Here is a 13,784-nt window from a genome sequence, read left to right as displayed (position 1 = left end):
GGTGTGAAAATTAAAAAAATCATAAACATATCAATAATAATAGTTAGAATATTTTGCCGCTCCCAAAAATTTGCTGCCCGGGGCATTTGCTCCTTTCGTCCCCCCTTAAATGCGCCACTGGGTAGAGTAAGAAATAATTTTAAAACGATGGCTACTTCCGGAACACTTGGTAACATGCAATTATTTTGAACAATTAATAATTCAGCTAATTCTTTGACGCTAGAAACTTCTTTTATATTTTTACATAGCACCCTTCTGAATAAAATATTTGGTGTACAAATGATATAGACAAATCATTTGAATACTATTCCACTATAATTTTAGCGAAATGGGTCAGTTCTTCTGAGTATAGTGCTAAATTTTTGGGAAAAATAAATTTAAACATATTCACAATATTATTCATACCTATAAAACGTGTACGTAGTTGTGAAATTGTAATGTCTGTATTTGTGGAAAATACATTGATTTTGAAATTATTTTCGGGATCAGTTAATTTTTGGTCAGTACAAAGTTCGTCAAAAAAATTGTTTGATCGTCTGTTCCTTTTTTCGAAAACGATGTATTTATGCCATATTTTTCTGCAATCGTGATTGCCTCAAATTTTATTTTTATTAAATTTATATTTAAAAGAAGATCCCACCTTTTTATACTTGAACTAAAAAATGTATACAATTTTTGTATATTATCAAAAAATATTTGAACCGGTTGAACACAAATTGCATCTTTCAGTAGGTACTAAATTTAAATTGTGAGCGGCACAATGAACTTAAACAACATTCGGTTCTCTTTCATAAATTTGTTTTGCAAGCCATTGTATATGCCACTCATTACGCTTGTCCCGTCATATTCTTTACCTCTATATTTATTTATTTGTATACTGTTTACTTAAAGACTTAATTATTGCATCTTATATTTCTTTAACGCTCTGGTCTGAACATATTTCGTATAATAGATTATTATAAACAGAGATTAACTCTAATTTAATTTGAAAAAAAGCAATTATTCAACTTTTTTTTCATGGGAATTAAATCTACTTTAACCAAAGGCCCCAAATTACCGTGCCCCCTTCCTCAATGTGGGGCCTGTGGGCCCCCAGTTACGCCACTGTCTACCAATCGTTTTAACGATGCAATACGAATATTGAATACAGTTTTTAATTCGTCAATGAGTTTAATTGAAATTTATTTTCTCACATAATTATTTATTTTTGTAACAAAAATTCAATGTGTCAATTTCTAAATCAAAATTTTTTTTCATTCGATTCGGGTGAAATTTAAAAATGGTAAATTCAAATTATTATATTTATATATCTTCATAAAATTGTGTAATTATTTTTGTTATATATTTTATTGCTCGGTTATAAAAATATATTTGTTCTATATTTGTTTTATACTTATAACAATTCATGATTTTTGATTTTAATCAAATACCTTCTGCAGATAATTTTTTATTTAAAGCGTCTATTAAATTTTTCATTATTTATAGCAAAAAAAAAAAAAAAATCCAATATTACAAATGCTGTTACACCAAATAACACCATCGATGACTAAAATTTAGAATATTTTTCAAATTTATAAATATTAAATATTTTTTATTATTAAGGAAGGTTGCACTGTACACAGCATGTCCTTCTAGTGACCTACACCCGAGCTCCTCATAACATTGATTTTTCTCATTCCACGCGCACTTCATTCACGGGTCTTATTTTACCCTAAAGCTGAGCTTTTGTTTTTGTTGCATTCATCATTCGATTTTATATCGAATTCAAGTTTTTATTTCAACGTTATACAAACAAGTAAGTTAATCAACTTTTTTCGCTTAATGTTGTATTATAATGATTTATTTTCTACAATACGGTGATGTATATGGTTAAATTATCCATTTAGTATTTTTATTAAAAATTAATTTTGATGTTATTTTCACGATAATTTCGCTAATGGGAAACACCTTACGGCTTAAGATTAGGCGTTACTTAGGAAATCTATTATATTTTATGTTTTGTTAATTAAGTTTACTTTCTGGATTAAATAGTTATTATTTGTGATATTTTTATTTTTGTTTATGCGTGTTAATGTCACTAGTTTATTTCTAATTCTTATTATTCAATGTCACTTTTGTTGCTTGGCCTATTTTCAAGTTCAAATACTGGTCTTGCAGTCTATTTGTAGGTCATAGACAGGTCAAAGTTGTTTGGATTTTTGGTTTCTATTTTTATCAAGTATTAAGATTATTGGAATAACAATATTCTGGAATATATGGTTTTATATGAGTAATTAAATATTTAAATATTGGCTATTAGACTATGTTTAAAAGTTTTTGGTTTGTTATCGGTACATGCTTTGTGTAAATAATTTATATTTCAAATTACCCAAAATAAATAATAACCAGGTATAGCTAAAATAATGTTCTTTTTTCATTTGATGCTTGAAAAATATTAATAAAAACTTTTTTTTAAATTTATCAACATAGGTACCTACCATGTATAATAATATTACAATTAATACACCCTTGTGTCTTACAAAAACAACAAATCTGTTATTTTTCTTTGTACGTATAACTGAAGTAAAATTAATATATATATATATAGTTTCATATTTTAGTTTAGTTAAATAAATATTGTGTATTTGTTTGAGATTGTATTATTTGTTTTATTTTATAAGACTGGTAGATATGTTCAATAATTTATAGAATATTATGACTTATTTTAAATCTGTTCTTATATTGAACTATGTTCAATAAATATTTTACATACAGTAATGAATATGATTGTATATATATATATATAAAACATTATTAAATTGGTTATTTTAAGATCACCAAAATAATTCTTATAATATACCTAAAGGTCACCTTGTTAATTATCATTAGTAGTTTAAAATGTGTCAGTAAAATTAAACTTGAGCAAGAGTGAGTGTGTATATTAGCTGTTAACAGTCTTGTAACATTTGTATTATTATTTTTTGATATTAATACTTAATAATAATTACTAGTAAGTTGCTGAATTATTTTGATTGTTATTTAATGTTTATTACCTTTTTTTTAAAAATATTTATAATAAGTACTAAATAAATAAATGACTTACCCAGAAATGACTAATTTTAATATGTAATTTGAATATTTACTACTTAATAAGAAAAAAAATTATATTTTTAAACAAGAAAGTAACTTACCTATAATTTTCTTATAATTTTCAATTAATTACTTCAATTTATTCATGATTTTCGATATTGCATATATCCAGTGATATTATATTGATATGCAATTTTAATATTTAAGTATACTATGCTTGCTACTTATAGTATATTTATTTTCAATATAGTTTTATTAACAATATTTTCTAATTTAATATCATTAATTATTAATTTGTTGGGAAAAATTAAAATGCTAAAGAAAATTATATTTAATTTGGCAAAATTTTTCCTAACAAAAGTTGGTTAATTTTTTTATTTTTTAAAATAAATTAATTTAATTTTAAACTGGTAATCTAATATTTAATGTTTTCAATCCATTATTAAAATATATTCTTATTGTTAATAAGTCATAAAATCTGAACCTTATAATATGTGGGTTGTAAGATTATTCAGCCAGTTAGTATGTTTTTATAACACCCACAATTTACTATACTATTTTTCAGAGTATTTTCATTCAAAATAATCATTATTTATTTAATAATATATACTTATATTTTCAATTTGACACATATTTAAAATTTTTTTGAGCCTAATAATATGTATACATTTTTTCTTGAGCGTATTTATCATAAAGTTTAGTATACATCAGTTCACTCTTTTATAATAATTGTTTATAATTTATTTAAATATATTTATTTTCAGAAAAGCATCAAAATGACTACTTATTTTGAATACCCATCTGCTGAACTTCAAAAAGAATTAAGTCAAATTGCTAATGCCATGGTTGCTGATGGTAAAGGTCTATTAGCTGCCGATGAATCTGTATCAACCATGGGAAAACGCCTTCAAGATATTGGAGTAGAAAATACTGAAGATAATCGTCGTGCCTACCGACAGTTATTATTTACTGCTGATGAACCTTTAAACGATCGTATTTCTGGAGTAATTTTATTCCACGAGACTCTTTACCAAAAAAGTGACGATGGTGTATTATTTGTTGATATCCTTAAAAACCGATGCATCATTCCGGGAATCAAGGTTGATATGGGTGTTGTAGACTTATTTGGCTCAGAAGGAGAAACTACTACACAAGGTAAAATTAAAAGTGAATAAGAATTGAGAAAAATGTTTAAATACTTATTTTTTAACTTTAGGATTGGATGATCTGGGTAAACGTTGTGCTCAATACAAAAAGGATGGATGTCACTTTGCTAAATGGCGTTGCGTTTTAAAGATTGGTAAGAATATTCCATCATATCAAGCTATTCTGGAAAATGCTAATGTATTGGCCAGATACGCTTCAATTTGTCAAGCTAATCGTATTGTTCCAATTGTTGAACCTGAGGTACATAGGGTTTTTTAGAAAATTATATTAAAGTAATATATTATTCATGTTCAATAAAATATTTTTATAGGTATTGTGTGATGGAGATCATGATTTGGAACGTTGCCAAAAAGTCACTGAAACTGTATTGGCTGCAGTATACAAAGCTCTGAATGACCACCATGTATATCTGGAAGGTACTATTTTGAAGCCCAACATGGTTACTCCTGGACAGTCATCTAGTAAGAAAGCTACAGCTGCCGAAATTGCTAAAGCTACAGTAACTGCTCTTCAGCGCACAGTTCCACCAGCAGTTCCTGGTAATTTAAAACAATCTTTTTAACTAAAAATAATTTGATATTTAATTCATAAATAACGTTCTTAAATTTGTTCTATGTTTAACAATTAATTAAATATTTAGGAATCATGTTTTTGTCTGGTGGTCAAACTGAAGAAGAAGCATCTGTGAATTTAGATGCAATTAATAAGTACAATGCCAAAAAACCATGGGCATTGAGCTTCAGTTATGGACGTGCTCTGCAAGCATCAGTCTTGAAGGCATGGCAAGGAAAGAAAGAAAACATCAAGACAGCTCAAGATGAGCTTCTTAAGAGAGCATTAGTTAGTATTTTCTTATTAAATTAATTTAATTGTTATCAGTACATAAAGTTAAAATATTTTGTTTAGGCAAACAAATTGGCAGCTTTGGGCAAATATGAAGCTGGTTCTGTACAAACTTCTGCTGGTTCTCAAGGACTTTTTGTTAAAGATCATGCATATTAATTAACAAATTATATTTTCATAAATACTCCAACATCTGCAGATTTGAAAATCGTTACCAAAATATAAACACTTATTATCACAACAGCTTTTCTTCATCTTTTTTATTTTTGTGTTAGATTTGTTCAAAAGATTTAAATAAATATTATATATTATCGAAAAATATGTTCCATTCAACTTCTTTTTTTTTTTTTTGTAGAATATGTATTGTTTAATAACTATTAATCCTATTAGTAAATTTTTGTAACATAATTAGTTGACTAAATTAGTTGTCTGAATTTATAATTTGTTGAGTTTAAATGTTTCAATATAAAATGTTGATGTTAAAAATTATCCTTTAATGAGGTATAAAAATAACTAATGTGAACAATATATATTAAATTTAGAAATTAAATTTACCAATAATATGATAAATATTATGATACAATAATTATTAGTACAGTTAAACAATTTGTACTGTTGAAAAAAAAAATTCTAGATTTTAAAAATTGTGTGCAAATACAATTTTATAGTTTAGATTTATCTTTATTGTATTTAGTAGTATCATATCCTTACTTAAAAATTTGAATGGCTTTAAATTTGTAAGCACTTGTTATTGTAGAAATCACAAATACAGAAATGTTATTAATACCATTTTTACTCTAGAAGAATACAAAATATAATATTTCCAAATGTATGAAGTTTCTACTATATATTTTGTACGAAAATGTACTTCTATTTGTACTGTACTTATTATACAAAAAAAAAAGTTGAAAACTTTTATTGAAAAAATAATGTATTAAAAAGTAGGTATTCTATTTAATAACTAAATCAATATAGGGGATTGAAAATGCTCAATTAATAATGACTGTCTAAAAGATAATTTGTAGAATTTTGATAACATTTTAATACCAATTTATAATCCATTCCATTTTTATTAAAAATCATTTTAAAGTCTATATAGTTATTACTAGTTTCTTTTTGCAAAATATATTTGCCTCTTTTATATTACTCTGTTGAGATGGGAATTTCAACTCAATCTAATGATTCAATTAATTTGAATCCGTTCATTTCAATGATTTAATTCAGTAAGTTATTATCAAATCTTAATAACTTATTATGAATCATCAATTCATTGTACAATGTATGTTCCACAAAACAACAAAAATTTCTCAGAACGTTTATAATTAAAATTATATAATATTTATATTTATATATTATATTTCAATTGAACATTTCGAATAATTATTTCGAGACATCTCGTGATTAAAAAAATTTCTTGAATACTAATAATTCGATGATTGAAATCATTCGATTATGCCCATCACTAGTTTTAATATTTTGATCACGGTCTTAGAAGATATATTATCTTCTAAAACTGTGATTTTAATCATAAAGACTAGAGATATCTCTATCATGATTTTGATGATGTAATTTTTTATCAATCTTGAAGTATTTTAAAGAATAATAGTATTAGTTGGTTACACTGTAACTGTTTGTGTACAAATTACGACAGCATGTGAATGCATTTATTATGCAAGTATGAATTATAGTGTTTTCGTAGCGTAAACCACTATCTGGCTGATTGGATTTTAATAAAATGGCTAACGGTAGTTATGCTACTAGCTCAACTAATAATATAAATGTTTTTAGATTAATTTATGATTTATAACTTTATTTTGATGTCTGGATAGTTAATTCAATACTGGAATTAGTATTCGATCAATATTCATTTAAAAATAATTTAGTTACTAAGATAAACATTTTTTTTTTATTTCAAAACGGAGCAATTATTATTAACAGTGGACATTGTTTAAAGACCCAGAATTCAGAATGGGTGTTCCAGCATTTTTTAGATGGTTAACTAGGAAGTATCCATCTGTTATTGTCAATTGTATTGAGCAAAAGGTATAATAGAATTTATTGTGGAAATTTACATTTGTCATTTAAAAATGAGTATTCATAATCTTGTAGTCCACTGATGTAAATGGAGAACAAATACCAATGGACACATCCTTGCCTAATCCTAATGGTGTTGAATTCGACAATTTATATTTGGACATGAATGGTATTATACATCCTTGTACACATCCAGAAAACAAGTATTATATTTTAAATCGGTTGACCTAGATACTTAAAATTATTGTTTTACTGATATTATTATTTTTTATAGGCCAGCCCCAAAAGATGAAGATGAAATGATGATCGCTATATTTGAATGTATTGATCGTTTATTTAGAATTGTAAGGCCTCGTAAAGTGTTGTACATGGCTATTGATGGAGTGGTTAGTTTTTCATTGTTTATTTATTAATGGTTTATATAAAATGAATATGTACTTAATTAATATTTTATAGGCACCCAGAGCAAAAATGAACCAACAAAGATCAAGACGTTTTAGGGCATCTAAAGAGACAACAGAAAAAACAGAAGAATTATCTCGTGTTAGAAAAAATTTAATAGAAGCTGGTGTTATATTGCCACCAGAAAAGCCTAAAGGAGAACATTTTGATAGCAACTGTATCACCCCAGTAAGATTATGTTAGAAAATAGGTTGGATTAAAAATTGTCAATATTTCATTTCATATTCCTTGTACATACATTTTTCCTTATTCCATAAAATGAAATTTTGTTCTGGCTATCAATATGATGCATCCTCGTTATAATTATCTTATATAACCCTAAGGTTTCTATGATAATATTCTAATCCTTTTCCCAAAATATGGATAAATGTAAGGTTAGGTTGTACGGGTTTAAGCATTAAGCCCTTAGCTTAATCCTAGAATGCTAACCATTTGTTAATATGACAAACTCTGATGATTTTATAGAAATTATTTTTAGTATGTTTATTGAACACATCCCCTATTTATCTTTCATATACTTTGTTTTGTGTCATTAACAATATATAAAACATTACTATGCTAACAGTTATTTGTTGACTGTAAATCACATAAGACCTGCATTATCAAATCGACTAACAGTAAGTAGAATATGGTATGTGTTCTAGGGTTAATTAATAATCACAATGCACAAGAATAACTGTTTTTGGAGGTTGATAGGTTTAAGTATTTTGAATAAGTATTGCATAAAAATATTGATTTTAGTGTAAACTGGATACAAAAGATTAAACAGAGAAATGCTTCATGTTCATTGTGTAATTAAAGAATTGTGATGAATGTTCAGAATAATATTAGAATTATAATGTTTGAGAGTAGACAAAAATAAGAATGCACAGCATATGTGCTGACCTAGCTAGACCATTTATTATAATTAAGCTATATTAAATAATGATGAATATTTGATTATTTTATATTTTTATTAGTTGTGTAATAATATTTTTACTGTATAAATAATATATGAGTTTTTATTTAAAAATTATTTGATTTATGAGAAGCAAAATAAATATATAAAAATAAAAAACTAATCAATATTTATAATTTTAAATGTAATACTTATATATTTTCAATTTATAAATAGGGTACTCCATTTATGGATAAATTATCTGCCTGCCTGCATTATTATATTCATGATCGATTAAACAATGATCCTGGATGGAAAGGTATTAAAGTGATACTGTCAGATGCTAATGTTCCCGGAGAAGGTGAACATAAAATAATGAATTTTATAAGAAAACAAAGAGGTAAAGTAAATATTTACTTTTTTTTTAAATTGTTAATTTAAGTTGAATATAATATGGTTATTTGAATTTTTAGCGCAACCTAATCATGATCCAAATACACAGCATGTTCTTTGTGGTGCTGATGCTGATCTTATTATGTTGGGACTTGCTACACATGAACCTAATTTTACAATTATCCGAGAAGAATTTAAACCAAATCAACCTAAGCCTTGTGATATGTGTGGTCAAATGGGTAACGATTTGCATGTTATAATAATATTGTAACTAGGTTTATGAAAATAATTAATTTTAATATACTTTTAAAATATGATTTTAATTTATAAATATTTATTATAATTTTGAATTTAGCAATCTAATTTTATTTCAATCTACTTTTATAAATATAATAGATAGCAAGAATTGCTATTACAAGAATTTAACATCAGAATATTAGCTCATTAATGCTTATTCTAGATGAAGTTTCCATATTTATGATTGTTCAATACATCAATGAATAGTTTAAATAGTATTTATTTTTTTTATTATTTTGTTGTGCCCATTTACACATGCAAATATAAACTATAACTAAAAAAAAAATCTGTATATGTTTATATTTTAGACATATTAAACATTTTGTTAAACAATATTTTTAGGACATGAAATGAAGGATTGTCAAGGCTTAGAAAAAGAAGCATTCAGTGATGGATCAACTATTGCATTTGCAACTGATGTACAGTTTATATTTGTACGTTTGAATGTGTTACGTGAATATTTAGAAAGAGAATTGGAAATGCCTAACTTACCATTTAAATATGAGTTTGAACGAGCTCTGGATGACTGGGTATTCATGTGTTTTTTTGTTGGTAATGATTTTTTACCTCATTTGCCTTCTTTGGAAATACGAGAAAATGCAATTGATCGTCTAGTGTCTTTGTATAAAAAGACAGTGTACAAAACTGGGGTAATTGTTTTATGGTTATAATTAGATTAATAAAATATATATTAGTATATAATATTACATATTATACTAATATGTATATAAATATATACTGTATATTATAACTAATTAGTGATGTAATAAATACTACATTTTCCTTTCATTATAGGGGTTCTTGACCCTTAATGGCGATGTGAATTTGGATAGAGTACAATTAATTATGTCTGATTTGGGTTTGGCTGAAGATGAAATTTTTAAAAGAAGACAACAAACTGAAAAAATGTTTGCTGATAGAAATAGATTAAAAAAAAGACGCGAAAAACGAGAAAAATTAATGCGTTCAAAGAGTGCTCCTAATTTTGTATTAGGAGGTCAATATGCACCATCGGTAACTATAATAACTACTGTCAGCTAAGCAAGAATCAGCATCCTTTTTTTTTTTTTGCTTTTAAAATTTTGAATTTACCAACTTAAGATTTCTAGTGTTCCCACTCTTATATTTTATTGGATATATTTATTTGTATACCTACATAAAAACAAATTAACTTAAACTGCATCATAATAGAAAAATACAAAAAATATTAGTACGAAAATTTATGGCCCTAGATTAAAATGTTATTAATATATATATATGTATATATTTATAATGGTATTCTCTAAGTCTTGATTTAATTTGTGTTGTAATTTTTAATATTTATATTTAATAAATGATTAAAAAAATAAAATTTTATGTCAGTGGTAGATAGAATATGTTAAATTCAAATGTTTGCATTTTATATAACAATTCTGAGGCACTTTGAAAAAATGCTCCAAGGATCATTAATGTGCCAAACTGATATTGATAATCCTCTTAATTATTTACATTTCAACTAAACATTTGTCTAAGTTATTATATAAATTTTATAAGAGTTTTCGAAATAAAATTATGTTTTTCTTAGGCCCCAAATGTAGGATTTCCAGTATCTAATCCTAGACAAACTATTGATGAAATGAGAAGACAAAGTATGGTTAGTACCTCTAAATATATTTAGAAAGTATAATGTTTTGTATATATTAAAATATTTTAATTTTATAGGATAATGAAAATAATCAAAGACAAAAACGTAAAAGAGATGATGAATCTTCAGATGACGAACAAGAAACACCTGATGAAGTTCGTTTATGGGAAGATGGTTTTAAAGAACGTTACTATGAGTCAAAATTTGATGTAGACAGAACCAATAGTGATTTTAGACATAGAGTGGCGTTGGAATATGTACGTGGCTTATGTTGGGTTCTTCAGTATTATTATCAAGGTTGTCCTTCTTGGAAATGGTATTTCCCATACCATTATGCACCTTTTGCATCTGACTTTCTTAATATATCATCATTATCAACAAAATTTGAAAAAGGAACAACACCCGTATGTTTTATCAGAATTTAATAAACTTAAATTAATGATTAATATGTTAAATGTTGTATAGTTCCGTCCTTTAGAACAACTTATGAGTGTATTTCCAGCAGCAAGTAGCAAGCATGTACCTCAACCTTGGGCTGTTTTAATGAGTGATCCAGTAATATATTTACTAGACATTTTATAAACAGATTATATATATTTAAAAAATTTCTTAATTTTTTACAGGAATCAACAATAATTGATTTTTATCCAGTGGATTTTAAAATTGATTTAAATGGCAAAAAGTTTGCTTGGCAAGGTGTTGCATTATTACCATTTGTTGATGAAATAAGACTCCATAAGGCTTTGGAACCATATTATGATCTTTTGACTCCTGAAGAAAGTATGTAAATAAATTTATTGCTTAATATTCATGTTTTTGATTGTTTATAAATCTAGGTGATAATGGTAGATTTTACTTATGACTTATGATCATTATTTAGTGGGTTTTATTGCAAATTTTTAATTTGATTTAAAAATAACCCTTTATTTAAAATATGCTAATATATTAAATAACATATTTGTTTATTAAACTATTAATTTTTGATGTATTATTTGTATTAAATCTTCATTATTCAAAATATTTATATTTAGGGCGTCGGAATGTGAAAGGCATGGATCGTTTGTATATTCAAGAGGATAACGCTAAGTATGGATTACTAAAAGAATTGTCCCTAGATAAAACCAATAGTCAAAACTTAACATCTGTTCTTATTGATGGTATGGAAGGAAAAGTTATGTTGGCAGATGATTGTGTTACAATTGGAGGGTAATAATAACATTAGTAAAAACTGTTTATAAAAGTATTAATGGTACTAGTAGAAAATAGTCTATAATCAATGACATACTAATTAATGTTAATTCTTGGAATTAATACATAGCAAATATATTAAAACTATAAGTTTTATCAACAAACATGGGTAAAATCGTATTGTTATATGTGATCTCTACTGTATTAATTATTCTATCACCATTAGCTGATAACTGTAACCAATATTATTATTTTAGATCACTTCCATCTCCAGTTATGGGATTAAATGTTATAAGATCAAATCAAGTTATATGGTATATTTAATGTTTTTTTATTATAAATTTAAATTGAGAAATGTATTCTAATAGAAATTTATTTAGTGTGAAATTTGAAGATCCTAATTATGGAGATGATTATATTTTTAAAGCAAATAAACTCGAAGGAGTTGTGTGAGTTTTTGCTATTGTGTTTATAAATAATATAATTATTAAATATCAAATTAATTTTTTATATTACGAAATAGAGAACCGCCTAGGGTATTAAAACCAAAACATTTAGAAGAAGAACAATCTCGATCGTGGAGACCTATGATTGGTATGACTCATTCTAACCAACGTGGAAGATTAGCCATATCTGGTCACAGAGCGCTAGGGTAATTGTAAAATTATAAGCAAATAATAATCAATTTAAAAAATATTTTACATATATATTTATTTTACTTGTAGGCATTATACAAATAGAAATACAAATAATAGTAATGCTGTTCCACCACCACACAGTAAATATTGTTTATTACTGATTAATAAATTGTTATTTATTTTTATAATCATAACAAATGTTATTATTTTTTTATTTTAATAGATTATAGAAATAATTCACATCAAAATGGTCCACGTCAACAAAATAATTGGCATTTAAATCAAGGCCAACAAAACCAATATTTCCGAAATGATCACAGTTCAAATGGTGGTTATAATTCAGCCAGATATAATCGTCCACAAAATTCCAACTCTTATAGATCAGACAATAATGCATATCCAAATTATGGAACTCGCCATACATCTGGTCAACAATCAAATGATAGACCTGGGTATTTTACTGATAGCTATCTAGCCAATAATTCTCAGTAAGTTTTAACTTTTTAATGAATTTAAATTAATAATTAAATAATTAATTTTTTTTATTATTATTATAGACCTCGACCATCATTCAATAGGAATAATAATTCAACCAATAGAGGATCACAAAGTAGTAGATATCAACCATATAATCCTGCTACACAAAGAGTAAGTATTTTAAATAGTCTAAAATAAAATAAGTTTTGTAATATTCAATTATTATAGAATTTTTATTTATTTATTTTTTAACAGGGTGGTCCAAGGCCTCATGGTTATAATCAACATCGAAATTATTGACGATATAATTTTGTTAGTACATTTTATTATAATTATAATATGTTTTCACAATTTAAAATTCAAAATTCCAAAATTTACTATGAAAAAACTTCCATTATTGACATTACAATTATAACTTTATATTATCAACTATGCATTTTTTTGTGCTTTTAGTAGACTATTAAGTTCTACAATTGAACACTAACCATTCACAACCAATAGTTTTACAAAATGTATTGATTTACAATGTTAAATATTATTTAAACTCTGATAAGACCAAAACACATTATTATCATTAATATCTTGTTGATTAAATGTTATGAATAAAATTAATTATTTGACTTTTTTTATTTTTTTGATTATTTGGTTCACAAAAATTAAAAAAAATGATAATGATATGTGGTGATTATATTGAAATTTCAGTTTTCAAATGTAC

At 25.6% G+C, this 13,784-nt stretch overlaps 2 protein-coding genes across 2 annotated transcripts; both read left to right on the top strand.

Annotated features, from left to right (window-relative positions):
• Window positions 1-1,660: 1,660 nt before the first annotated feature.
• Window positions 1,661-5,400, top strand: LOC112688045 (fructose-bisphosphate aldolase). Its single transcript, XM_025561064.1, has 6 exons — window positions 1,661-1,795; window positions 3,834-4,224; window positions 4,286-4,476; window positions 4,547-4,775; window positions 4,877-5,076; window positions 5,143-5,400. The coding sequence occupies exons 2-6, from the start codon at window positions 3,846-3,848 to the stop codon at window positions 5,236-5,238; spliced, it is 1,095 nt and encodes a 364-aa protein (XP_025416849.1). The 5' UTR covers window positions 1,661-1,795; window positions 3,834-3,845; the 3' UTR covers window positions 5,239-5,400.
• A 1,357-nt stretch (window positions 5,401-6,757) lies between these two features.
• Window positions 6,758-13,498, top strand: LOC112687937 (5'-3' exoribonuclease 2 homolog). Its single transcript, XM_025560933.1, has 20 exons — window positions 6,758-7,122; window positions 7,189-7,316; window positions 7,388-7,499; window positions 7,570-7,743; window positions 8,690-8,852; window positions 8,926-9,084; window positions 9,485-9,792; window positions 9,938-10,156; window positions 10,707-10,775; window positions 10,844-11,170; window positions 11,232-11,321; window positions 11,390-11,546; window positions 11,798-11,972; window positions 12,212-12,268; window positions 12,335-12,403; window positions 12,478-12,606; window positions 12,680-12,732; window positions 12,816-13,080; window positions 13,150-13,240; window positions 13,325-13,498. The coding sequence occupies exons 1-20, from the start codon at window positions 7,048-7,050 to the stop codon at window positions 13,367-13,369; spliced, it is 2,865 nt and encodes a 954-aa protein (XP_025416718.1). The 5' UTR covers window positions 6,758-7,047; the 3' UTR covers window positions 13,370-13,498.
• Window positions 13,499-13,784: the final 286 nt, after the last annotated feature.

Source organism: Sipha flava, unplaced genomic scaffold (genome assembly GCF_003268045.1).
Source record: "Sipha flava isolate LNK unplaced genomic scaffold, YSA_version1 36_pilon_pilon, whole genome shotgun sequence".
Taxonomy (NCBI): Eukaryota; Metazoa; Arthropoda; class Insecta; order Hemiptera; family Aphididae; genus Sipha; species Sipha flava.
Note: the sequence above shows the minus strand (reverse complement) of the source record. Positions and strands in the feature narration are given on the sequence as shown.